This window comes from Xenopus laevis, chromosome 9_10S (assembly GCF_017654675.1).
Source record: "Xenopus laevis strain J_2021 chromosome 9_10S, Xenopus_laevis_v10.1, whole genome shotgun sequence".
Lineage (NCBI taxonomy): Eukaryota > Metazoa > Chordata > Amphibia > Anura > Pipidae > Xenopus > Xenopus laevis.
The window spans coordinates 75,822,765-75,847,797 of record NC_054388.1 but is presented as its reverse complement, the minus strand read 5'-3'; the positions used below and the strand labels follow the sequence as shown (position 1 = coordinate 75,847,797).

Below are 25,033 nucleotides of genomic sequence, written 5' to 3'. Positions count from 1 at the left end.
ACAATCAGGCAGTGTTATAGGCAGTGCTGCGTCTGTGCCTCATCCAGGGTTATTTCTGTTTGTCCCGCAGCCCCTTCAAGCCCCGCCCCTCCTGTGTTCACAGAGGAAGGAAACCGAGAGGAAGGAAAAAGAGATCAGGAGACTCAGGTGCTGTATATGGGGAGCTTGGACTGGGGTTATGGAAACACGAGCTCAGCTGCCGCACACACTTATGGTTTCTAGTATGTTATATAGAATCCTGTTTTATGCCTGCACTAAGTATTTGCCACACTGGGAGAAACTGTATTATAATCTGTTTTACTGTGCTGTGCCTTGTACCCCATGATATTTACAGCCCAGAATGCAACAATGCCAGACTGCCCCCCCTACTACACTACACTACAGCACAGACAGTAGCTATGCCAGACTGTCCCTCTAATACACAACAGCACAGACAGTAGCAATGCCAGACTGCTCATCTAATACACTACAGCACAGACAGTAATAGTGCCAGACTGTCCTCTAATACACTACAGGACAGACAGTAATAGTGCCAGACTGTCCTCTAATACACTACAGCACAGACAGTAATAGTGCTACTGTCCTCTAATACACTACAGCACAGACAGTAATGATGCCAGACTGCTCATCTAATACAATACAGCACAGACAGTAATAGTGCCAGACTGCTCATGTAATACACTACAGCACAGACAGTAGCAATGCCAGACTGCCCCTCTAATACACTACAGCACAGACAGTAATAGTGCTACTGTCCTCTAATACACTACAGCACAGACAGTAATGATGCCAGACTGCTCATCTAATACAATACAGCACAGACAGTAATAGTGCCAGACTGCTCATGTAATACACTACAGCACAGACAGTAGCAATGCCAGACTGCTCATCTAATACACTACAGCACAGACAGTAATAGTGCCAGACTGTCCTCTAATACACTACAGGACAGACAGTAATAGTGCCAGACTGTCCTCTAATACACTACAGCACAGACAGTAATAGTGCTACTGTCCTCTAATACACTACAGCACAGACAGTAATGATGCCAGACTGCTCATCTAATACAATACAGCACAGACAGTAATAGTGCCAGACTGCTCATGTAATACACTACAGCACAGACAGTAGCAATGCCAGACTGCCCCTCTAATACACTACAGCACAGACAGTAATAGTGCCAGACTGCCCCTCTAATAGACTATAGCACTGTCAGTAGCATACCGCTCTTTTAGTGATTTGCATATCCGATCACTGGAACTCCATGTTGTAAGATTTGTGATCCAGAATGTTGCTTTTTACCAGCGTCTCCCACTTGGGTCCTTATATCACTCAAGGCCCCATACCTTTTCAGTTCATCGCCAGCAAGTGTCATGTCCGTGTTCAAGAGCTTGTGATGTCATCAGTGTGCCTTGAGCCAGTAAATGGGAAGCTTCTGTGTGAGAAGGCAACTGGCTACCAGTATCATGAAGCACTCATTTGTGGCACAGGGTGCAATGGGTGTTCATGGGAACTGTGCAGGACCTACTGTTTCATATTTGATTTCCACACTGTGCTTGTGTGACTGCATTTGTATTTTTGCAAGGCTCTCAATGGCCCTCTTGCACTGTTATGCTATGGGCATATAGGCTGAAGTTAGCCTCCATGTTTTTGCAGACTGGAACAACCAGATCTGCCAGTGCCCCATCTCCACTGATTTGAACCCAAGTCAGCCCAAATACGTGAAAGGAGGCATCTGACCTCAGTTCAGCTCTGCTTTGTGTGAGTGTACACAGTCGGATCGAATTCAAATCAGGGGCACTGAGCTTCTATCAGTCTGCAAAAATACCGAGGCTGACACTAGCCAGAGCCTTCAGCCTGTGTGCCCATAACCTAAGTATTATGTGACTCAGGTAGTTTGTTCTGTAACATCTCACAGCAACAGGGGCCCATTAGGTAACTGACCTAGAACAAGAAGTCACATTTGAGTACTCCGTAGTAATATAGTTTTGTTTATTTTGCTACTTCAAAGTAATGAGAGAGTGTTTCCAAGTGAATGATATCTGAATGTGTTTTATCTCTTCTAAACTATAAAGTCTCCTCTTACATCCACTTAATAGGCTGATAAAACAGCAGTGTTGTTTCAACACAACAGTGTGTCAGGTGTCCCGTCATGCAGACAGTTGCAATGGCAGATGTTAACTCTTGCATTCATTTGTTTTTTTTTTTTTAAGAAAACCCGCTTTCTAGGCAGAAATATGGAATCCTGGGTGGGTGCGCTACTTTAGCAAAAAAGATGATGCTATCTATTTTCATCACATAGGGAAATATGTCATTATTTGTTATATATGCTATTCTAAATACCTAACTTAAAATGTTTCTGGTCTACCTCCTTGTGGTTTACTGGTATAATTAATAGTTTTCATTGTTTTTTGTATCAGCTGTTTTGTCTGGATACATATGACATCCCCCTTACTGTCCACCAGGCAGGAAGCCTAATTTATTTCCTTTTGTCGGCCCAGTAGTGAGAGTGTTTAGATATTTTTACTTGCGGGTGATATTTGTTTAACTTATGCCAAGCCAGGAGCTTCTCAAAAGGCTACAGCCACACTGGGCTGAATCAGCCCCTACACTTGATTCTGCATTCTTCTGTGTTTGCACCCAGAGACACTTCTTTGGCCAGGTGCAGGCACACAGAGCATATTTTGGCTCCAGAAATTGTAAGTATTGCATTTTAATGCCGAAATCCACTCCATGTACCTGCACCCAGGCTGATGCAGTGGATCTCAATGCTGCTTAGGGTGATCTCCTTTAATACAATTGCATTTTTAGAAAACCTTTGAAGAATTTGTGTCTTTAAAACAAAATGTTATGAATGGTTATTATATAAAGACATAAATGTATGCATGATCTGCAGGTTGTGTAGCTCTGTATGTGAATAGTAAGAAACCACATTGATTTAAAAATGGTCCAAGCTTTCCGGGACAGTTTCACGTCAAAAAGGTACAGTTGACCCTTTTGTGACACTGTTCAGGGTGATCATTGGATGTCCTATTTATAGGGATTCAATATATAAATATGCAATAGCAACAATTTTTGACCCCTGCCCAATTTTCCGATTTTTATGTGAATATCAAAGCCTTTTCTGTGATACTTTGATTTTAAAGCACTGAAATTTCTAGCTTGTATGAATGCTTCATAAGCAATTGCAGCTGTTCTCATCCTATAAATCTGATGTGAGGGGTATAGCTAAATTTTAATCCAGATTGAAGTTAAGAAAGAATTTTGGGGGAGGGAGATTTTAACATAGATTAAGCAGGAAGAATGGAACTCTGCTAACAAATTCATGGGAAAAAAGATTACTGTGGCTGTTGAATTAGTGATCCAATGTGTATATTATAGCAAAGCAAACCAAAGGGTGTTCTTTGTGTTTATTTTGTAGCATAAGCAAATTGGTATTGGAGTGGCTTTTACAACAAATCTCTTCACATCAGTCAAAGAGAAGAAGACAACAAGGGGTGAACCCAGGACGCCATGGCCAACAGGGGAAGCTTAAGGGCTAATGGAGTGGGACAGACGAAAATCTGCCAGTTCAAGCTGGTGCTTCTTGGAGATATGGCGGTTGGAAAGTCCAGTCTAGTACTGCGGTTTGTCAAAGGCCAATTTGATGAGTTTCAAGAGACCACCATAGGCGGTAATAAAACTGAACATGTCCGAAGAAAGATTTAGGTTTTTGTGACTGCTTAAAAATGTTTACTTATAGGCTGTACCCAAAGATTTACATCAATGGTCTGGCAGACTTAAACTTTAAAGGTGGTACCTTTTATAACATTTAAAGGAACAGTAATGCCAAAAAGTGAAAGTGTTCTATAGGAATGACAATATAGGGTACTGTTACTGTACTGGTAAAACTGGTGTGTTTGCTTCAGAAATCGTATCGGGATTATATGAATAAAAAATAAAATCTAAATAAATGCTGCAGAGTAAAATATCAGATTATTAAAAATGTGTCTAAGCAGGCTGGGATAATATTTGTTTTAGTTATGTACTTGAGGTCTTGCATTTTGTGGTACAGCAGCAAAACTGAACAGAGGTTTCAGGTACATGTAATCCAACCTGCTACTAGTGCGATAAGGTTTGTGTATAAATATCACTCTTCCTTACTGAGTCCCTGCTTGTTTGTTCTCCTGACACTTATCTCACCTTGTCGTCAGCAAGGAACTGTGGGAATTCCTAGACCACACTTCATGCTGGTTACAAAACATCACATGATTACAGATAAAAATAAGCTTGGCAGCTTTCCTAGTTATATGCATAGGCTGTATTCAGTGCACAGTTTATAGCAGTGCACACAAAAGCTACTCAGTACTAACTGTATAATATCTGTATTATGAGCTTGTTACAGCAGAATATTGTAGGAATTTTAATATCAAGCCCATCAAATATCATATATAAAAAATTTAGATGACAGATAATTAATTATATTCCAGGGTTTAATTCTGCAGTCCTCACAAAATTCAATTAAAGTTTTTTCCATGCTGCTTCCATCAGCATCAGAAGGAATATAATTTTGTTAAAGGAATAAAAAGAAGATCATCCACTTATACTCTTTCTGTGTTTTTGCAGCTGCCTTTTTGGCACAGTCTGTATGTCTAGATGATACAACGGTGAAGTTTGAGATCTGGGACACAGCAGGGCAAGAGCGCTACCACAGCCTTGCACCTATGTACTACAGAGGAGCGCAGGCGGCCATTGTGGTGTTTGATATCACAAAACCGGTGAGATCATTTATCTCTTAATGCTTTTATATCTTCCTGCAGTTATAATGCAGCTACAGAAATCATTGATTATATTTTTACATTGATAGCTTTGATGTATCTACATATGAATCAATCTAGTTTTACAGTCTTCATGGATGATACAATTGTCTTTATTTGCACTGCAGAGTATGGGCCTCAAAGCAACCAGATCAGAGAACAATAGCCTGGGTTATATTGTAGAAACTCATCTACTTTATTACACATACAGCACAGTTAAATGCAGAAGTTTGGATGCCCCTGGCCAAATTACATATTTAAGTGAAAAGTAGGAAACCGCTACAGCAGGAATCAGTGTGTTAAAAAATGTTTTGCACAGTTACATATTATATCACAGACAAAAAGACAATAGTAATTGTGGCATGTGCAGTTTACACACAATAGTAAGTCAGTATTAGATGAGCATTAGATGATGATATTTTTTCTCTGAACAACCTTTGGTGATTATAACCAAATAATTTAATATTTAGGTATCTGGCTTGTCTAGATTATACATATACTGTATATAATTTGGAAAGTGGTGCCAAAACGTTTGCTTTCAGCTGTAGAGAAAAGTCAAAGACTGGTGTGGCTTAAAGGAGAACTAAAGCATAACTTAAAAAGTCGGCTAGAAATGTTGTACATTTTTTGTTTTGGGGTTCTGTACCAACCCAAGGCAACCCTTTAGCAGAGAAGATCTGTACCTCCAAAGATGCCCAAGTAGCTTCCTATCTTCTTTTCTGCTGATTCACTGCACATGCTCTGTGCTGCTATCAGTTACTCAGCTTAGGGACCGACACACAATATACTGAATACATAGAATATAATTGTCACAATATTATGCTGATTAGCACATCATTGTAATTATTGGTATGTGTCGGCTCAAAAACCAACATAGTCCGCATCAAAATGTAATAATCAGCCCTGTAGCGTCAGCTTATATTGCAGACAAACCTTGATTATTTGTGGCAACCCCTAAGCTTATCTTCTCAACAGCTGCTCAGAGCCCACTGAGCATGTGAATGCTGCAGACACTTTTCAATATGGTTACCCTCTGTGACAAGTTTGAAATCCTGGATCATTGCTGCTTTTGAGAAACATAAGCTTTAGGCTGGTTCAATCAGTTCAGTATACAACAAATGTCATTTTTTAGCCATATTCATTTTTAGGGTTTAGTTCTCCTTTAAGACAGCAAAACCCCATATGGATGGCCAACTAACAGATCTGCTCACACTATCTAAATAGAAGTAATAGGGAACTGCAGTCCCTTTCAGTATCATCATCATATTATTTATATATGCTGTCAAGATACGCAGTGCAAGATACGCAGTGCAGTGCTTATTCAGTATCTGAATAAGCCGCAACACATACCAATTAAGAGACATCAATAGATAGGCCAATCAATGGGATCATAGGACATTCTGTCCAAAGTGTCAAGTGTTGTGCCCATTTATGCATCAATGATTGGGCAATAAGGCTGAAACCTCAACTGCCTGCCTTTGCCTTCTGTTCATCTTTGGACACAAGCTTTGTCAGAAGATGTGTCTTGATGAAGTAACCAGTCAGGTCTGGATTGAGAATTAAAAAAATAGGCCCTGCCATTTCAGGTACACAGAGGCCCAATTAGCCCACTCAGAGGCCCAAACTGCCCCCACCAGCCCACTAAATACTGACTTTCTATGGCACCTTATAGCAGCCCCTCTGGCATTTGCCAGAGTCCACAGATTGCCAGTCCGGGCCTGTAACCAGTATTGACCGGTGTTCAATATCAGTAGTAATATCCTAGATCCAACTGCAATATGTTGTTGGTGAAGCAATTAATTGTTTGGTATGTCAGGATAGTAATCCATAAGTTGTATAGACACGCGGTATTTGCTGATTTTTTTCTGGTATTGATTATTGGTGAGAGAATTCAATTGTTTTTGCCTAAATTCTTTGAAAGCCTTAGTCACAATTTGGACAAATTACAAAGGCATTTCATTGGCAATGTTAAACATTGGTTAACAAAGAAAGAACCACTCCTCAGCATTATTATTTAGCCCCAAACTCACCAACAATACCACCTCGTCCTGGCCTTTTTGTGTGCATTCCAGGTATCTCTGCAGTAGCATTTTGATGGATTGTGGTGTCCCCTCCCAGAGGGTAAAGAAGGCCAGATATTACTGAGGGTGGGTTGGGGGAGCATCCCCAGCCACCCAAATTAAAATGAACTGTCAAGTTCCTGTAACATTTGGTACTGAATATGTTTCTTATAGGTGCCGCATGTCGATGTGCATCATTCTTTATAAACAGCAGGACTCATCTCTGGCCTATATTTGTTTTCTTTGCTTTGTGCAATCCTGCATAATTCAAGCCAGTTTTCAATAATTCATGTGAGCTTATTACAGTCTATTTTAGGCATGCAGTAAATTAATGGGTAGACTACTGTTTGTACCTTCCAGTTTGTAACTTCTTACTCCAAACACTTTATCCTGTATTTCTCCTCCTTTCACTCTCATGCTTCATACAACATTTTTCACTACCTCCCCCATCAAATCCCAGTTCTATACAAATCTCAGCCTCTCAACTCTCCTCTCCTTCCCTCTCCACACATGAAGTTTATAAAGTACTCTGTTTAGCTATTCCCCGAAACTCCTCTTTTTTTCATACAAACTAAGAACTTACAAATCCAGCTCTCACTTAGTCTATCTTTCCTTTCTATTGCTGGCAGCTGGGGACATTTCCCCAAACCCTGGCCCTTACCCCATCCCAGTTATATCACGGCCACAAGCTTCTTCTCTTCGGTGCAAGTTCCAACAGTACAGAACTCTTACTCCTATACCCAAAAACCCAGTTAATCTTTCCTGTGCTCTCTGAAATGCCACATCTGTTTTCAACAAAATCACCGCTATACACGACCATTTCATTGCAAATTCCTTTAAACTACTCGCACACTTACTGAAACCAGGTTTCTCCTACTGACACTGCCTCACCTGCTGCCCTGTCCTATGGGGGCCTACACCTTACTCATACTCCCAGGCCTGGTAACAGACCTGGAGGTGGGGTAGGTTTGCTTCTCTCTCCCCACTGTACTTTTAAAGTTGTTCCACCTGTTCCCTCCCTATCATTCTCCTCATTTGAGGCTCACTGCATTAGGCTCTTTTCTCCTGTTTCACTCTGCATTGCTGTCATATATCGACCACCAGGACCAACTGCACAATTTCTGGACAACTTTGCTGCCTGGCTTCCTTACTTTCTTTTATCTAACATCTCATCCATCGTATTAGGTGACTTTAATATACCCGTTAACAACATTAACAACCCTTCTGTCTCTAAACTTCTTTCACTAACTATCTCTCTGCTACCTTTCATTTCTAAACTACTCATTCCTCTCTGACAATAACCTGCTGGACCCCCTCAACTGGACTGTTTCCTTCTCAACTAAAACATGCTCTTGTCACCCCCATTCTGAAAAAACCCTCTCTTGATCCCTCCAATCTTGACATCCACCGACCTATCTCTCTGCTACCTTTCATCTCTAAACTACTTGAGCGCCTAGTCTACAACCGACTAACCTCATTCCTCTCTGACAATAACCTGCTGGACCCCCTACATCTGGACTGTTTCCTTCTCAACTAAAACATTCTCTTGTCACCCCCATTCTGAAAAAACCCTCTCTTGATCCCTCCAATCCTGACAACCTCCGACCTTTCTCTCTGCTACCTTTCATCTCTAAACTACTTGAGCGCCTAGTCTACAACCGACTAACCTCATTCCTCTCTGACAATAACCTGCTGGACCCCCTACATCTGGACTGTTTCCTTCTCAACTAAAACATGCTCTTGTCACCCCCATTCTGAAAAAACCCTCTCTTGATCCCTCCAATCCTGACAACCTCCGACCTTTCTCTCTGCTACCTTTCATCTCTAAACTACTTGAGTGCCTAGTCTACAACCGACTAACCTCATTCCTCTCTGACAATAACCTGCTGGACCCCCTACATCTGGACTGTTTCCTTCTCAACTAAAACATGCTCTTGTCACCCCCATTCTGAAAAAACCCTCTCTTGATCCCTCCAATCCTGACAACCTCCGACCTTTCTCTCTGCTACCTTTCATCTCTAAACTACTTGAGTGCCTAGTCTACAACCGATTAACCTCATTCCTCTTTGACAATAACCTGCTGGACCCCCTACAATCTGGTTTTAAGCCACAACACTCCACTGAAACTGCCCTGACTCGACTAACTAATGACCTTTTAACCTCTAAAGCCAACAATCATTTCTCACTACTAATACTGCTTGATCTCTCAGCTGCATTTGACACTGTAGATCACCCTCTCTCTCCTCCTCGCTTGGCCTTCCTGACACAGCCCTGTCCTAGTTCTCTTACATCACCAAGCGTTCCTTCAGTGTCTCCTACAACTGAGTAACATCTTCTCCCCTACCTCTTTCTGTTGGGGTTCCTCAAGGCTCTGTCCTGGGACCATTACTATTCTCCTTCTATACTTCCTCCCTCCTCAAATTAATCAACTCGCATGGTTTCAACTACCACCTCTATGCTGATGATACTCAGATCTGTCTCTCATCTCCTGATCTCAACTCAGAACTCCTAACTCGCGTCTCCTCCTGCCTGTCCACTATCTCTACCTGGATATCGCAACGCTACCTTAAATTAAGACTCTCTAAAACTGAAATGGTTCTCTTTCCTCCAACTAACACCAGTAACATCCCGGAAGTATCCATCATAGCTAACAATTCCACTATCCGGTGACTTGGGGTTATCCTAGATTCTGCCCTGTCATTCACTCCTCATATCCAGTCACTTATTAAATCATGTCACTTCCACCTAAGGAATATATCCAAAATACGATCATTTATCACCCAAGATGCTGCCAAAATTCTTATTCACTCTCTTGTCATATCACGTCTAGACTACTGTAACTTTCTTTTAATTGGCCTTCCCCTCCAGAGACTGTCACTTCTCCAGTCCATAATGAACACTGCTGCGAGGCTCATACACCTCAGCAACCGCTCCTCCTCTGCCACACCATTCTGTCAATCCCTGCACTGGCTTCCGCTACCTTTCAGAATAAAATTCTAATTAATGACCCTGACATTCAAAGCACTTCATAACTCTGCCCCACCCTACATCTCTGAACTCATCTCTATATACTCACCCAACCGCTTACTACGATCCTCTACTGACCTGCTACTCAACTCTTCTCTCATTACCTCCTCACATGGTTGCATTCAAGACTTTGCAAGGGCTGCACCCCTCCTCTGGAACGCTGTCCCACGGTCTGTCCGACTTTCTCCCAACCTTTCTGCTTTCAAGAAATCTCTTAAAACGCACTACTTTCGAGAAACTTACCCTCATTCTACTTAACTACCAAATGCAACACCACATACAGTACCACATTTCTCACCCACTTAATTCGACCTTGCCCACTCCCACACCTTGTGTATTACTCCCTTCCCTTTAGAGTGTATGCTCTTTTGCATAGGGCTTTCCTCGCCTTTTGTACCTGTATTGATTGTGATGTATGTAACTCCATATGTTCTATGTATATAATTCATGTGATTTAGTTGTATAATCACATTTACTTTACAGTGCTACGCAATATGTTGGTGCTATATAAATACATGTTAATAATAAATACACAATCAGATAGCTGAGTTATAGACGGCAAGAAATACATTGTTGAGGCCTACAAGCAGAGCTCTCATTAGTGGTGACAGAACATGGGGCCTGTGGGACCTGATTATTTTAATTATATTCAACTGTGGTTGAATTACAACTATCACCTAACACCATAACACAGTTGCAGCCTGAGTCAGAGAAAACTAAAAGACACAATATAGTTATTTTTCTTACTGTCCCTATAGAAAGACTGCTTCTCAGTCTCCCTTGCTTGAGTTTTGCATGTAAACATGTAAATGCCCCTCTGGCATTTGGCAGAATCCACAGATTGCCAGTCCGTGCCTGGTGGGAAGGCAATATATGATTGACAACTAATATTTTAAAATCGATTTACAACAGGTATTGATGTTTTAATTACAAAAATGCTTTTTATGTTTGAGTGACATATTCCCTGTAACTTCCACTCTGCCATATAGCAACAATGAGGTAATATTCGAACACACCTCATATGATTTACAATAAAAAGGCTTACTCAGTTATTATAAATCGCAGTCTTGGTTGTGTGGTGTAAATATTAACTCACATTACTGAAGCATAATATACTTTTAACCCCTACAGGAGACATTTGACAGGGCGAAGGCTTGGGTGAAGGAGTTACAGAGACAGGCTAGCCCAAATATCGTTATTGCTTTGGCTGGAAATAAATCCGATTTGGCAGAGAAACGGATGGTGGAGTATGAGGTAAGACTCCCAAGCTGTAAAGTTAGGAAATGACACTTCTATGATGTTGCCACTTAACTTGTTTCAGACAATATCCTGGCTTTTGAATATGAATGCACAATTTATTTCTGGTTATCTATAACAAGCCCACTTTCCCATTTCTTTTAAAAAGAGAACTAATGTAGGTAAAACCTGTTTTTATGCTGGTATTTTACATTTTAATAACAATAACCTTTGGGAATGCATGCAAAATGGAGGCTAAGCAGTAACATGGGCGAACATAGGGCCCAGAAGCCTATATACACAAACTGAAGTGGGGCACTGTACCTGCCTGTGACCTAGTGTGTGTGTATTTATTATTCTATTGTTTCAGTTTCTGATATGGATTACCAAATTCATCTTAAAGGGGACCCGTCACCCAAAAAAGAAAAACATTCCAAATCCTATTTTATCACATTAGTCAAGCAAAATGAACTTTAATTACACTATATAAATTATTTGAATCTTGTTTCCTTCAGTCTGGGAATTCATAATTATAGCAAGCAGGAAGCAGCCATTTTTTGGACAGTTTTATTAAGGCAAGCCTTGCATCATCTCAGAATCTTGTTTGTGCACCAGAATGGGGGACCTGATGTCCCTTTCCTTGCCCTGGCTACACAATTAAACGGTAAAGAGAACAGGGAATGTGTGGAGAGCAGTGACATCTAGGAAGTGCTGAATGGAAAGTGAAAGTAATTGTCTGCCCCGCTTCTATGCCACGGGCATAGAGGAGGGGCAGACAATATTTGATTGACAGCTGAGATTTTTAAATGAGCTTACAACAGCTATGAATGCTTTAATAAAAAATAGAAATTGGATTTCATGTTTAATTTGAAAAGGACTTTTATTATACAGATTTTTGTGTCTGGATGACAGGTCCACTTTAAATTGAATTAAATTGATAGCCCTGCTCTAACTAGTGTTTCATTCTATTATTCTGTATAGTTTTCACTTGTGCTTCCAATTTTGCTCTTTCTGGCTTGCAACTGAATATGCTATCTTTTTAATTGAACTGACTCTGGCAGCTAAAGGACAGAATGACTTTGATACTTCGGTTTTATCCTGAATTTTATATTTTATTCGGGCCTCAATTATTTATCTTCCATCCTGATTTCCTAATTGCATGCCTCCTGTTTGCTAGGACAATTAAGCTGATTGTTGTACAAGAAAAAATATAAATATTTCACAAAAAAGATTTGCAAATTGCCTTGTAATATCACTTCCTTTATCATGCTAAAAGTTCAGTTAAAAGTTTACCACCCATAGCCTTATGGCAACCCTTTTTCTGGTACCTGCCCTTTTGCAGGACATATAGGCTTCTTTGGTGGAAGCAACTATTCATGACTATTTTAGTGTTTGCTTGTTTCTAACTGGTTGAACCTTCCCTCTGATGACATACCTTTCTCAAATCACACATCTAGAAAGTGTCATAACACAATAGGAGGAGTATGGGAAGTGATTAGGAAGACTGTGTCTGTATGGAGAATGGAAACTTAGGCAGTTTTATTAGTGCCCATGCTTTTGGCCAGCATTTCTGTTTTATATGTTTGCACTGACTTTACACCAATAACCTAAGGTCATAACAATCACATTTTAGTAGAATCTGGAGGAAGCTGCAGCCCCTCTCACTTTTAAGACCTACTGATTGCAGTCAGATTTCATGGGGCAGACCATGAGCGAGTGCAGTGGTATACCTTGACTTTCCAAGATCCCCTGCAAAACAATTTAAAATAACCTAAGAACCCCAGCCTCACACGTTACCATGGACCCAACAGCACCGGATGCATGCACTTACAGGGCCCCAGCAGTCTGCTGATAACGTAGATATGCCACCGATCCAGTGGGATCTTAAAATCTGCTTCCTGAGGGTCTCATTCTTGCAATGATGGTTTAGCAGTGTGCTAATGGTGTGCCTCTACTGGTCATTGTATGGCAGCTAAAAATGATAAGGTGAGCCAGTAAAATTTTCATTTTTTCTTAAAATGACCAAAAATAAAACAGACTGAAGCAATTACATATATTCTATAATTTGTTTGATAAACATAGACAAAATGAACAATGATGATTAAGAATACAGGAAGGCCATATTTTTAAGGTATAACTGATCGCTATAGTAATACAAAATAATATTATACATACTGGCTTTTTCTCTATTTTTCAAACATGGATACCCTGCAGTAACATTGTATGAGATGAGTTGTTTTTTTTTTTCCTCACACAGGAAGCTCAAACTTATGCAGAAGACACTGGACTCTTATTCATGGAAACATCTGCCAAAACCGCCATGAATGTAAATGAGTTGTTTTTAGCAATAGGTATGTATAGCATCGGCAGTGCTTATAGGAGACTCCTATGGAATGGCTGAATTCCACTAATCCTCCTGATCAGTCCATGGTCAATCTGTCATTGACTCAACAGAGGAGCAGTTTTGGGTCAGCTGATGATCTTGTGCACATTCTGGTGGTTGTATCCTTCTGTTTATTTCCTGCTTCAGCACATCACCATATTTGCCATAACGCCAAACTTTGATGGGCCAAATCACTTATGGCTGGGCCCACACACAGACCACTAATCACATGGCTTGGCTGAAAATACCCGAATATGAATATATTAGAATCCATTGTTAGCCACAAACACTTGCTGACATTGACATATCATTACGGGGCAGATATATTAAGGGTCAAAGTGAAAATTCAAGTTTTTGAAATATTTTCTGGTCAAAACTCTCAAATTCAAATTGTGAATTATCCAAACCCGATTTGAGTTTTAATTCAAAGGGTTCAAAATTTATCTTACTCTGGCCCTTTAAGAACTCAAATTCGACTTTTCACCACCTTAAACCTGCCAAATTGCAGTATAAGTCAATGGGAGAGGTCCAGGGATCAATTTGCAGCCTTCCTCACATTCAAATTTTTTTTCAATTCAAGTTTTCGGGTTGATTCAATTCGTCTGAGCTGAGAAAATTTAATTTTATTAATACATTTTGTTGGGTCGAATTTCGAGTTTTTGGGAGTTTTAAAAAAACTCACATGAATTCGATTTGTGCCTCTACTAAACATTCACCCCTATTTGTAAACTGCCTTTCATTTTCTAGTCCACCTTCTCAACCTCTATTACTCATCATCCAGTGTTTTTATGCTCTAGTTCAATAAGTCAATTCAGTCAGTTTGAAACTCTATTACGCTGTACAGAAAATGTATCATTTAAGGTGAAAAGAGATTATGAAATTGGTGAAATATCTTGTTGGAGTAATACAAAATAATCAGCCCTTATATCTGATATTTGTTTTCATCTCTCATCAAAGAGATTCCTGATGAGTCATTTATCAGCTTAAATGGGTTGCTCACATTTTTGTCAACTTTAAGTATGTTGAGAGTGATATTCTGTGACAATTTGGTTTTCATTTTGTACTAATTGTGGTTTTTGAATTATTTAGCTTTTTATTCAACAGCTCTCCAGTTTGTAATTTCAGTAATCTGGTTGCTAGGGTCCAAATGATCATTTGATTTGAATAAGAGACTGCAATATAAATAGGAGAGGGTCCAAACAGCCAATTTGGCCTTACAGAGCATTTTTTTAGATGGGATCAGGGACCCCCTATTAGAAAGCTGGAAAGAGTCGGAAGAAGAGGGCAAATAATTAAAAAAAACTCTAAAAAATAAATAATGAATTTGAAAAGTTCACCCTTCAGACTGGAGCATATGTCAATGGGACTGACGTAAGCCTCTCACAGAAAATTAGACTTAGTCAGAAGGTTACTGACCATAGCAGTGGATGTAGGAAGATCTTTTAAAGAGATACTAACACCAAAAATGTTACCTTTTTTACATCTACCATAAAATTGACTTTGCATGCTTATAATTTTTCCATAAAGTATTTGACCAATGATTTTATATTACCAATCTGACTCTCTCCAAAGCATTAGGGCCCTCACTACCAGACTGTGTAACAGTTTCTTCCCCCAAGGCATAAGGCTCCTGAATACTCAGGGACCGGACAGTCTCTCTCTCACATGCACACTCCATCTGACCTTACTATATACCACAACATTACACAGCCACTGTACGCCATTGTATGGATGAATAGCCATTGGATACAGTTCTTCCCTATGAGCACATCTGCACTTTGTCATGTTCTTTGTCATGTTCTTGCTACTGTCATGTCACAATGATACACCCATCATGTCTGATGTTTAGCATTATTTACTTAACATATTACATCTGCTGAGTGTGCACTGTATTGTCCTGTCCCTGCACTGTGCTGACCTGTCTTGCAGGAGTTGCATATTTTTGAACAGGCTGTAGGTTGGCAAAACAGTCCGCTTTAGGAACTTCAACTAACAATTACTTTCAAAAACAAACCTCTCCGCAAAAAACAGCATGACCTATAGGTAACTTTTAATGTACATTCACATTCATATTTTAAAAAGTATTTTTTTAGTGTCAGTATCACTTTAACCCAGCACAGGGGAACAGCCCCTAGGCCACTGGCATAGAGGAGGATCAAAATATCCCAAGCTGTGAGGAGACCGCTTTATAGGCAAATCAAAGCATTAATTTCCAAATCTATTAATCAACTGGCTTCTAATGCATTTGCATGCTTTCAATGTAAATTAATGGACATGTTTAACATTATATTTATCTCTTATCTCTTTCAGCAAAGAAAATGCCGAAATCCGATGCCCAAAACCCCACACACGCGGCCCACAACCGAGGTGTAAATGTCCATGGTTCGGAGCAGCAGCCAAGAAGTGGGTGTTGTGGGAACTGATACTATACAGCGCAAGAACCCTTCAATATGCATCTTTTACACAACAGTTGTAAACACTGGTCTGCCTGCTGCCTCCTGGTTTTCCACGGCAGGTGGAATTTGTCTTGATATTTTTTCCAGGTTTTTTTTTTTTTTTTTAATATCATACAGTATTAAGATGATGAGTAAAGCAGAAAAAAAGCCTAAACCCACTCAGCCTGCAAACTCCAGAACTAACTTAGGAAATAGGCAGAATAAATGTGCTGCAGAATTGAGACATATGAGACAATATTCGCCTATCCAAACATGTCCAGTTGGCTGCTAATAACCCCTACAGCTAAATCTAATGTAATCTCTATGCTGCACATGTCTAAATTATCGCTCTGTAATGAGACTACAACTCTGGATTCCTAAAAAAAAAACAGCAGGCCCAAGTCCAACTGAATGGGACAGGTGAGAATTCAGCAGCTCATCTGGTTTAACCTGGCACATGGGGAGTGGTGCTTGCGTGGTATACTTTCATATTAAACCTCTACAACTACTGTCCGGTTGAACTTCAAGGATCAGACAGGAAGATGACAGTCCTCTCCAACCTTTGTAAGGCCTGTGTGCCAACTGCATCTCCCTTAGCAAAGAACAAAGCCCTGTGAAATGATGGCACTTTACTTACCCTTTAATACATTTCTGTTTATCTGAAAACCCTGATCTCCTAGTCACCTGCGTGTAAATTACTCTACTCACATTGTAAAGCGCAAAAAAATAGAACATCTAAACATGACTTTTGTATTTGCACCTTCAGATAATGTTTTACTTGAAATAACTCCTAAATATTGATTTTTAATGTAAGATTAAAGTGATGATCAAATCCATCTGGTACAGGCTGTTATTTTCTGATATCTGGTACTTGCCTGCTCTTATTTGCAAACATTGTAATGTTCTAATTGATCAATGGAATCGGAAAGCTTACATGTACAACTTATAATACTGTTAATACCGGTCTATTCTAATCAGTGGAAAATTAAGTGGCAATTTTAACTAATTGCAAATAGGCAAATAGTAAACATCTGGTGCGCTACTTGCATGGAAGGCCATATGTTGGGGTCCAAAACAAGTAATAGCGCTAATCACTAACACTAAGGGGCTGATTCACTAACTTCGAGTGAAGGATTCGAAGTAAAAAAACTTCGAATTTCGAAGGTTTTTTTGGGCTACTTCGACCATCGAATGGGCTACTTCGACCTTTGACTACGACTTCGAATCGAACTATTCGAACTAAAAATCGTTCGACTATTCGACCATTCGATAGTCGAAGTACTGTCTCTTTAAAAAAAAATTCGACCCCCTAGTTCGGCAGATAAAAGCTACCGAAGTCAATGTTAGCCTATGGGGAAGGTCCCCATAGGCTTGATTAAAATCCTTCGAATCGTTCGATTGGAAGGATTTTATCGTTTGATCGAAGGAATAATCCGATCGAATTTTCTGCGCTAAATCCTTCGACTTCGATATTCGAAGTCGAAGGATTTTAATTCCTAGTTGAATAACGAGGGTTAATTAACCCTCGATATTCGACCCATAGTGAATCCGCCCCTAAGTGGAATACAGATTTTCAACTTGATGTTTCTAGGAATAAGCTGTTCAGAATCCTTTGGCAGCATTACAGGGTGCAGGAAACTGGAGTTATCTGTATGAATGTGGCAGGTTGCTGACACCACATGTTTTATGCAGTCTTTTCTAAACCATTGTATAGTTGTTGTTGAAATAAAGCACCCTAGCACTGGAGAAGTCGGTGCTGTAGTGCAACAATGGTTTTTAAATTACTGGAGTCAATTTGAGAGGTTATGGATGGGGGTGGTTTTTTTCCCTTCCTCTGGGTCAAGCGCCCGTAAGGCAGGTTTCAAAAATACATAAAAGTGTGAGCTCTATAGGCAAATGTTTTTTTTTTTTTTCAGCCTATGAAAATAAATAACTGTGGTGGTGTAGAGGTTTTATAGGTTATAATTCAACAGCCTGAGCTGTCTGGCCCCTGTCTCAGTCTACGAGCCTGTGCATTACGTTCTTGTGCTGTTTAACGCTGCCTGCTCCTTCTCCCTCACTTCTCAACATTCCCTCAGCTGTTATTTAGTTATAAAGTAATAGTTGCTCCTCTTATACCAATAAGGCGAGACAGGTAAGAGGAAAGAGGCACCATCAATGCACAAATAGTTGCCATACAATCATACTGCTTACGTTGCTTTATTTGTAACATCCAGTACTTCATTGCCCTGTCATCTCAAAAAAACGATATCCAGGATAACAGCAATATGGCACTAATTTCAGCGATTTAACATGGCAGTCACAGTTTTATTTATATGGGCATAGGAGTGCCTAACGTCTTTTCTTACATTGTGCCATAACATAACTTGGACATTTTCTTAAGTTACTATTCGAGAGAAAAAAATCGAGCAAGTTTTGTTGTAATTTTTTCCCACAAACTTGTATTTTGATAAATCTGCCCCTAAACAAACACTGAATACATATGCAGATTGAGGGAGCTGTACAGCTATTACATATTAACCTAGTAGCCAAGAATGTATCTATGCACACTGCCTTGCTGCTCTAAATGTGACTAGACAGACTTCTTCCAGGAGGTGCTATCATAGCACTGCCCTTAGCAATATGGGTGTCCAAGTTGTAGCAGCAAATGACATGCCTGTAGTAAGTGAGTCACTATTTGTGCAATGGAGCACTGAGAGATGCCTATTCCTGAATGTATTTTGCCCAAATGTGGTAATACTCCTTGATCTTCAACAGTCAGACTTTAATTTAGCTCAATGTACTTATCATTGATGGGCAGCAGACTGTCAAATGTCTGCTATAAAATATCTTTATTATAAATTACATGGTAAGATGTCTAAATGAGTTGGTGTAAAATCAGTTCAATGTATCACAAATGTAAAACCTTTTATTTACTTTACTTTTATTCACTATATATATTATAAATATATATTTATATACTTTATTCGCTATATATATTATAAATATATATTTATATACTGTGTATATATGTATATATATATATATATATATATATATATATATATATATATATATATATATATATATATATATATATATATATATATATATATATACAATATCAAAACAGGGGGGTTGTGGGAGCACTCTAAAGGCTTTAAAGTATATATATAAGTATAATAAATGCTATTGCATATGTACCCAAAACAGGGGTTATTTTGTTACAAAGTTATGATCATAAAATTGATAAGCCACCATACCACGTCAAGGTAAACCCCGAATGGCGGTCCCTAACTTGTTTTATATTTTATGTGCATTTTAGCATTACCTGTAATCAATGTCCATTGAACGCTGTTTTTTCACTGAGGGCTAAATCCTCCCCAGCCAGCAATCAGGCTTTTAAAGGAGAGATATTCCCAAAACAAACGCCCAATTTTAAAAGCATAGGATCACCACTAGTTTAAAGGGGGGGTATGGGTTGCTACAACCACTGAAGCTATGCCACAGCTCCTGGCTAAATATACAATATCAAAACAGGGGGGTTGTGGGAGCACTCTAAAGGCTTTAAAGTATATATATAAGTATAATAAATGCTATTGCATATGTACCCAAAACAGGGGTTATTTTGTTACAAAGTTATGATCATAAAATTGATAAGCCACCATACCACGTCAAGGTGGTGATCCTATGGTGATCCTATGCTTTTAAAATTGGGCGTTTGTTTTGGGAATATCTCTCCTTTAAAAGCCTGATTGCTGGCTGGGGAGGATTTAGCCCTCAGTGAAAAAACAGCGTTCAATGGACTGATTACAGGTAATGCTAGAATGCACAAAAAAATAAATAAAACAAGTTAGGGACCGCCATTCGGGGTTTACCTTGACGTGGTATGGTGGCTTATCAATTTTATGATCATAACTTTGTAACAAAATAACCCCTGTTTTGGGTACATATGCAATAGCATTTATTATACTTATATATATATACTTTAAAGCCTTTAGAGTGCATATATATATATATATATATATATATATATATATATATATATATGTGTATATATATATGTATATATATATATATATATATATATATATATATATATATATATATATATACAGGTGCAGGGTGGGACAGCACTCCAAGGATTTGAAGACAAGGATATAATGTCAAAAACGTGAGCAGGTTTATTCAATCCGACGTTTCAGTTCCACACAGGAACTTTCTTCAGGGAAATATATATATATTGTGGTAGAGTGACTAGGAAAAGGTGGAAAAAGATCACTCTAGCCTTTAATTTCTCCCCAGGTATTGAGATATGCTCCAGGAAGGGAGTTATTAAACAGAGAATCAGTGCTCTGTTTAAAGATTTCAGTAGCCAGGGACTCCATTCCATAGAGCCAGTCCAGAGACTGGAGTTCAACTTCCACAGGAAAGCTGTCCTGTGGAAAGACTATTTAAGGTTAATTAGAATGGGAGAGTTTGTCTCTCAACAGGGCACAGCAGGTAGGAGACCTGGCTGTGTGAGGAACTCCCAGAGGAGCTGGGAGTGCTGCCTGTTACTGCAAGAAGCAGAGGGAGCCCGTGACTCTCACAGAGAGTACTGTGAAGAGAGTGAGGAAGCCAGGAGGCTGAATAACCACTACAGGAAGGAGTCCTGTGAGTACAGGGGTGAGCCAAACTATTTGTTGTGCTGGTCGTCCACAAGGGGCCCAGTCTAGTCAGGGACTGCTTCAAAGTGTGAAGGTAGTGCCCAGTGGGCTAGGTTTTATTTTTATGATTTATGTTTTGTATCCTGAAAATGGTCACCCCTGTGTCTGTGCATTATTGACGGTGTGTGTTAAAGTTGGGAAAATAAATCTCTGTTTTCCTTGAAGAAGCTGTGTGTCCCTGTCTTTCTGCTCCTTTTTCCTATGCTGCCTGCTCGCCATTGACTAATCCCCCTAAAAGTTACGTGTACAAGCTGCCAGCTTGTCACATAATATATATATATATATATATATATATATATATATATATATATATATATATATAGTGAATAAAGTACAAGTACAATTAAGCAAACACACCAGTTTTACCAGTGCTGGGAAACAATATATTAGATTTTAATTACTTAATTTTTTGGTGTTACTCTTCCTTTACCTAACTTACTAAATTACTATGCAGAACTATAGGTTCCATGCAGGATGCTGCCACTTTGCAAAGTGATCTGTCTAAACTGGAAAACTGGGCAGCAAACTGGAAAATGAGGTTCAATGTTGATAAATGCAAGGTTATGCACTTTGGCAAAAATAATATAAATGCAAGTTATACACTAAATGGCAATGTGTTGGGAGTTTCCTTAAATGAAAAGGATCTAGGGGTCTTTGTAGATAACACGTTGTCTAATTCTGGGCAGTGTCATTCTGTGGCTACTAAAGCAAATAAAGTTCTGTCTTGCATAAAAAATGGCATTAACTCAAGGGATGAAAACATAATTATGCCTCTTTATAGGTCCCTGGTAAGGCCTCATCTGGAGTATGCAGTGCAGTTTTGGACTCCAGTCCTTAAGAGGGATATAAATGAGCTGGAGAGAGTGCAGAGACTAAGTGCAACTAAATTGGTTAGAGGGACGGAAGACTTAAATTATGAGGGTAGACTGTCAAGGTTGGGGTTGTTTTCTCTGGAAAAAAGGCGCTTGCGAGGGGACATGATTACACTTTACAAGTACATTAGAGGACTTTATAGACAAATAGCAGGGGACCTTTTTACCCATAAAGTGGATCACCGTACCAGAGGCCACCCCTTTAGACTAGAAGAAAAGAACTTTCATTTGAAGCAACGTAGAGGGTTCTTCACAGTCAGGACAGTGAGGTTGTGGAATGCACTGCCGGGTGATGTTGTGATGGCTGATTCAGTTAATGCCTTTAAGAATGGCTTGGATGATTTTTTGGACAGACATAATATCAAAGGCTATTGTGATACTAAACTCTATAGTTAGTAAAGGTATGGGTATATAGAATTTTAATTAAAAGTAGGGAGGGGTGTGTGTATGGATGCTGGGTTTTCATTTGGAGGGGTTGAACTTGATGGACTTTGTCTTTTTTCAACCCAATTTAACTATGTAAATATGTATGTAGAATGCCACTAGAGGGCGCTCCAGGTACAAAACAATCAGGCAGCCAGCTGTTATCCCAGCATGTTTGTGTCTGCATCCTGTATACACCTGAATCGTTCCTGTCGTGCTGCCCACAGGGGCCGCTATAGTGCCAGTATGTTTCAATTATAAGATAATGGTGTACATACAGACGGGCTTGCTGCTGGGTTACAGAGCTTGTGTGTATGACCGGGTAGGGTAACCTCGCACTGACACTCCTCTTGCTTGTTGTGTTTATCCCACTCACTCGCTCAGTTAAACTTTGCCCCATTTTGCCTGCCTGGAGAAAGTGACAACGAGGCTGGGGAGGGGCGGGATCAGCCTAATCCATTAGTGGCACTGCTCTCTGCCAATCATACGTTATTCATTATAAAAATAACGTGATATATTCCTGTTTATGGGCAGGGCAACTCATATAAATCCATATAGAGTGTTATATTCTCAGTTCTGTTCTTGAGCATATCGTTAAGCATCGCAGATATGGGGCATGTTTACTAACATTGGAGATAAATATCTGAAGAGATTTCTGGAGATGTTGCCCATAGCAACCAATCAGGTCTTTGCTTTGGTTTCTGACTTATAGGTTGCTGTTTAAATCTAATTGCTGATTGGTTGCCATGGGCAACATCTCCAGAAATCTCTCCAGATATTTATCTCCAATAAGGGCAGGGCACACGGGTTGTCAGTGTTGTGCTACCTGCATGAAAAACACTTACATTTGCCCATCCGCTGACCGTAATGGTAATTACCTGGGCCCTGCCGTGCAGTTACAAGTCAGGCGACTATTGCCTGGGGAATGCTCGCTGCTGTCTTACTGAGTGATAACTGCCAGTGCTCTGACAATGTACAAGCAAGTACTGTTTTAATCAATGGAGGGGGCTACACTTGGGAAATTTGGCCACCAAGCCTGCAGAGTGTTCCCAGCATTCTCTTGGGTCATTGTCCTAAAGGTCACACTCACAGAACTCTAGAGTGACTTCTGATTTACATGATCAGTAAGGGGTGGCTCACCTTTAAGGGAGGAACTCCACGGTGCGGCTCGAAAAACAGGAGAAGGATTTCTCTGATCCCCTACAATCTGACTTGAAACTTTTAATTCAGAGGAGTTCAGATCATGTTAACAAATGATATTGCTTTCAGTGGCAATTACATTTAAAAATAAAAACTTTAAATCATTGTTATAATATAATAATGTATATTCTAAAGATGCCTAGAATTACATTTTATTTAGGAATACACAAATAGTGGAGGGCCTATTAAGCATACTGAGCATGGCTGATGTAGCATAAAGAAATAAGACAAATACAGATATTAAAGATGAAAAGGAAAGTGGTTTCGCACACTGGAGTAATATAAAACTACAAAACTTTATTCATCCATTGGTAAAAATCGGCACGTAACAGACGTTGCTTGACGCCCTTGCGCCCTTAATCATAAGCATAGTAGTGCCGGGGGGGGGGGGGGTAACAGCATTTATATACAAGATCTGTAGTGATCTCTATTGGTTGAATATAGGAATTACAGCCAATATATTCATGCAGAACAGATCTATCACATAACATACATCCCAGATGAGCAATTTAAAATATAAAAAAATTACAGAAAAGATAAAAATAAAAAAATAAGGAAAAATAGAAATAGATAGATGTAGGGCAAACTGTTCGCCCCTTCACAAAGATAAGGAAATAAGGAAAAATAAAAAGATTATTGTAGTTCTGCTTTTTATAAACTTTACCTGTACTATTAGACCTGAATTCTGAACTGATCATAATCACATTACATTTTTTGCAGGGATGTCTTCCACATAAGTATGTTCCCTTATTACTCAGCCACCTATCCGAAGATGGAGAAACTGGACTGGATACCAAACTGGGGGATAGTTTTCTGCCTAGAGTAGGGGATCTACGTGATACAAACTTTACAGAACTCTTAGGCAAAATATCCTTAAGAATCGGGTCATTATAAAGTACTGAAAGATGTTTTTTGATTATTCTACATATGTCATTGTACTCTGTACTAAATTCTGTACTGAAATAAATTGGAGTGCTGCCATCTTTGTTTCTGTTACCATCAAGTGGTAATTTTTTTATATTTCTGTTACCATTTGAAAAAAGACTCTTTCTATCTCTGGAACGTGCCCTGAGGTAGGCTGATTCGACAATGTCCACCGGATAACCCCTGTCAGTTAATTTTTGTTTAAGCATAATGGACTACTGGTCATAGGTTTCTATTGTGGAGCAATTACGTCTGAAGCGAAGGAACTGACTGAAAGGGATACTCATTTTGGTATGTCTGGGGTGGCAACTGTCTGCTCTTAAAATAGTGTTGCCAGTCGTAGGTTTGGTATATATTTTAGTTTCAATTTTGCCAGTGGACAATATACCCATCAATGTAGTATCCAAAAATTCAATATTGTCTGGAGTTGGTATTTAGGTATTCCAAAAAAGTTTGTCATTTTTGAGACTATCCCGACAAAATGAATATAAGATTGTCTATGTAGCGACAGTACCAAACGATACAGTCGCTACAAGGATTCATATCCCCAAAGATTCATATCCCCAAAGACGTGGCTGCGCTCCCACAAACCCATGTATAAATTGGCATAGGATGGTGCGAATGCAGCTCCCATGACGTCTCTGGAGATAAAATGACCCATCAAAATGAAAATAATTATCGGTCAAAAGAAATTCTAAAGCCGATATTATGAAAAAAACACAGTCTCGTGTATAAAGTCCCAAGTTGGATAACATATAGTCAATGGCCTCCAGACTCTTCGAATGAGGGATACAGAAATATATCGATTGAACGTCCATAGTGACCCAGATGTAATTGCTTGACCAAGATATATCTTTCAGTTTGGATAATAGGTGACCAGTATCCTTTAGGTATGATTTTAAATTGGTCACTACAGGCTGGAGACAACGGTCAATCCAAATGGAAAGACCCTCATTAATCGAGCCAATACTTGACACTATTGGTCTACC

General features: G+C 39.4%; 1 protein-coding gene across 3 annotated transcripts; it reads left to right on the top strand.

The window, feature by feature from the left end:
* The first annotated feature begins 57 nt into the window (after positions 1 to 57).
* On the top strand, positions 58 to 16,773 carry rab5d.S (RAB5D, member RAS oncogene family S homeolog). 3 transcript variants are annotated; one of them, XM_018237186.2, is made up of 6 exons: positions 58 to 147; positions 3,474 to 3,673; positions 4,606 to 4,757; positions 11,015 to 11,137; positions 13,377 to 13,470; positions 15,813 to 16,773. In XM_018237186.2, the coding sequence occupies exons 2-6, from the start codon at positions 3,514 to 3,516 to the stop codon at positions 15,923 to 15,925; spliced, it is 642 nt and encodes a 213-aa protein (XP_018092675.1). In that variant the 5' UTR covers positions 58 to 147; positions 3,474 to 3,513; the 3' UTR covers positions 15,926 to 16,773.
* The last annotated feature ends 8,260 nt before the right edge of the window (positions 16,774 to 25,033 follow it).

Bases quoted from the DNA above. Each gene is read 5' to 3' on its own strand.
- rab5d.S (XM_018237186.2), top strand. From the start codon at position 3,514: ATGGCCAACAGGGGAAGCTTAAGGGCTAATGGAGTGGGACAGACGAAA. The intron at 11,138-13,376 runs GTAAGACTCCCA...TTCCTCACACAG, and splicing joins AACGGATGGTGGAGTATGAG to GAAGCTCAAACTTATGCAGA. The intron at 13,471-15,812 runs GTATGTATAGCA...TATCTCTTTCAG, and splicing joins TGAGTTGTTTTTAGCAATAG to CAAAGAAAATGCCGAAATCC.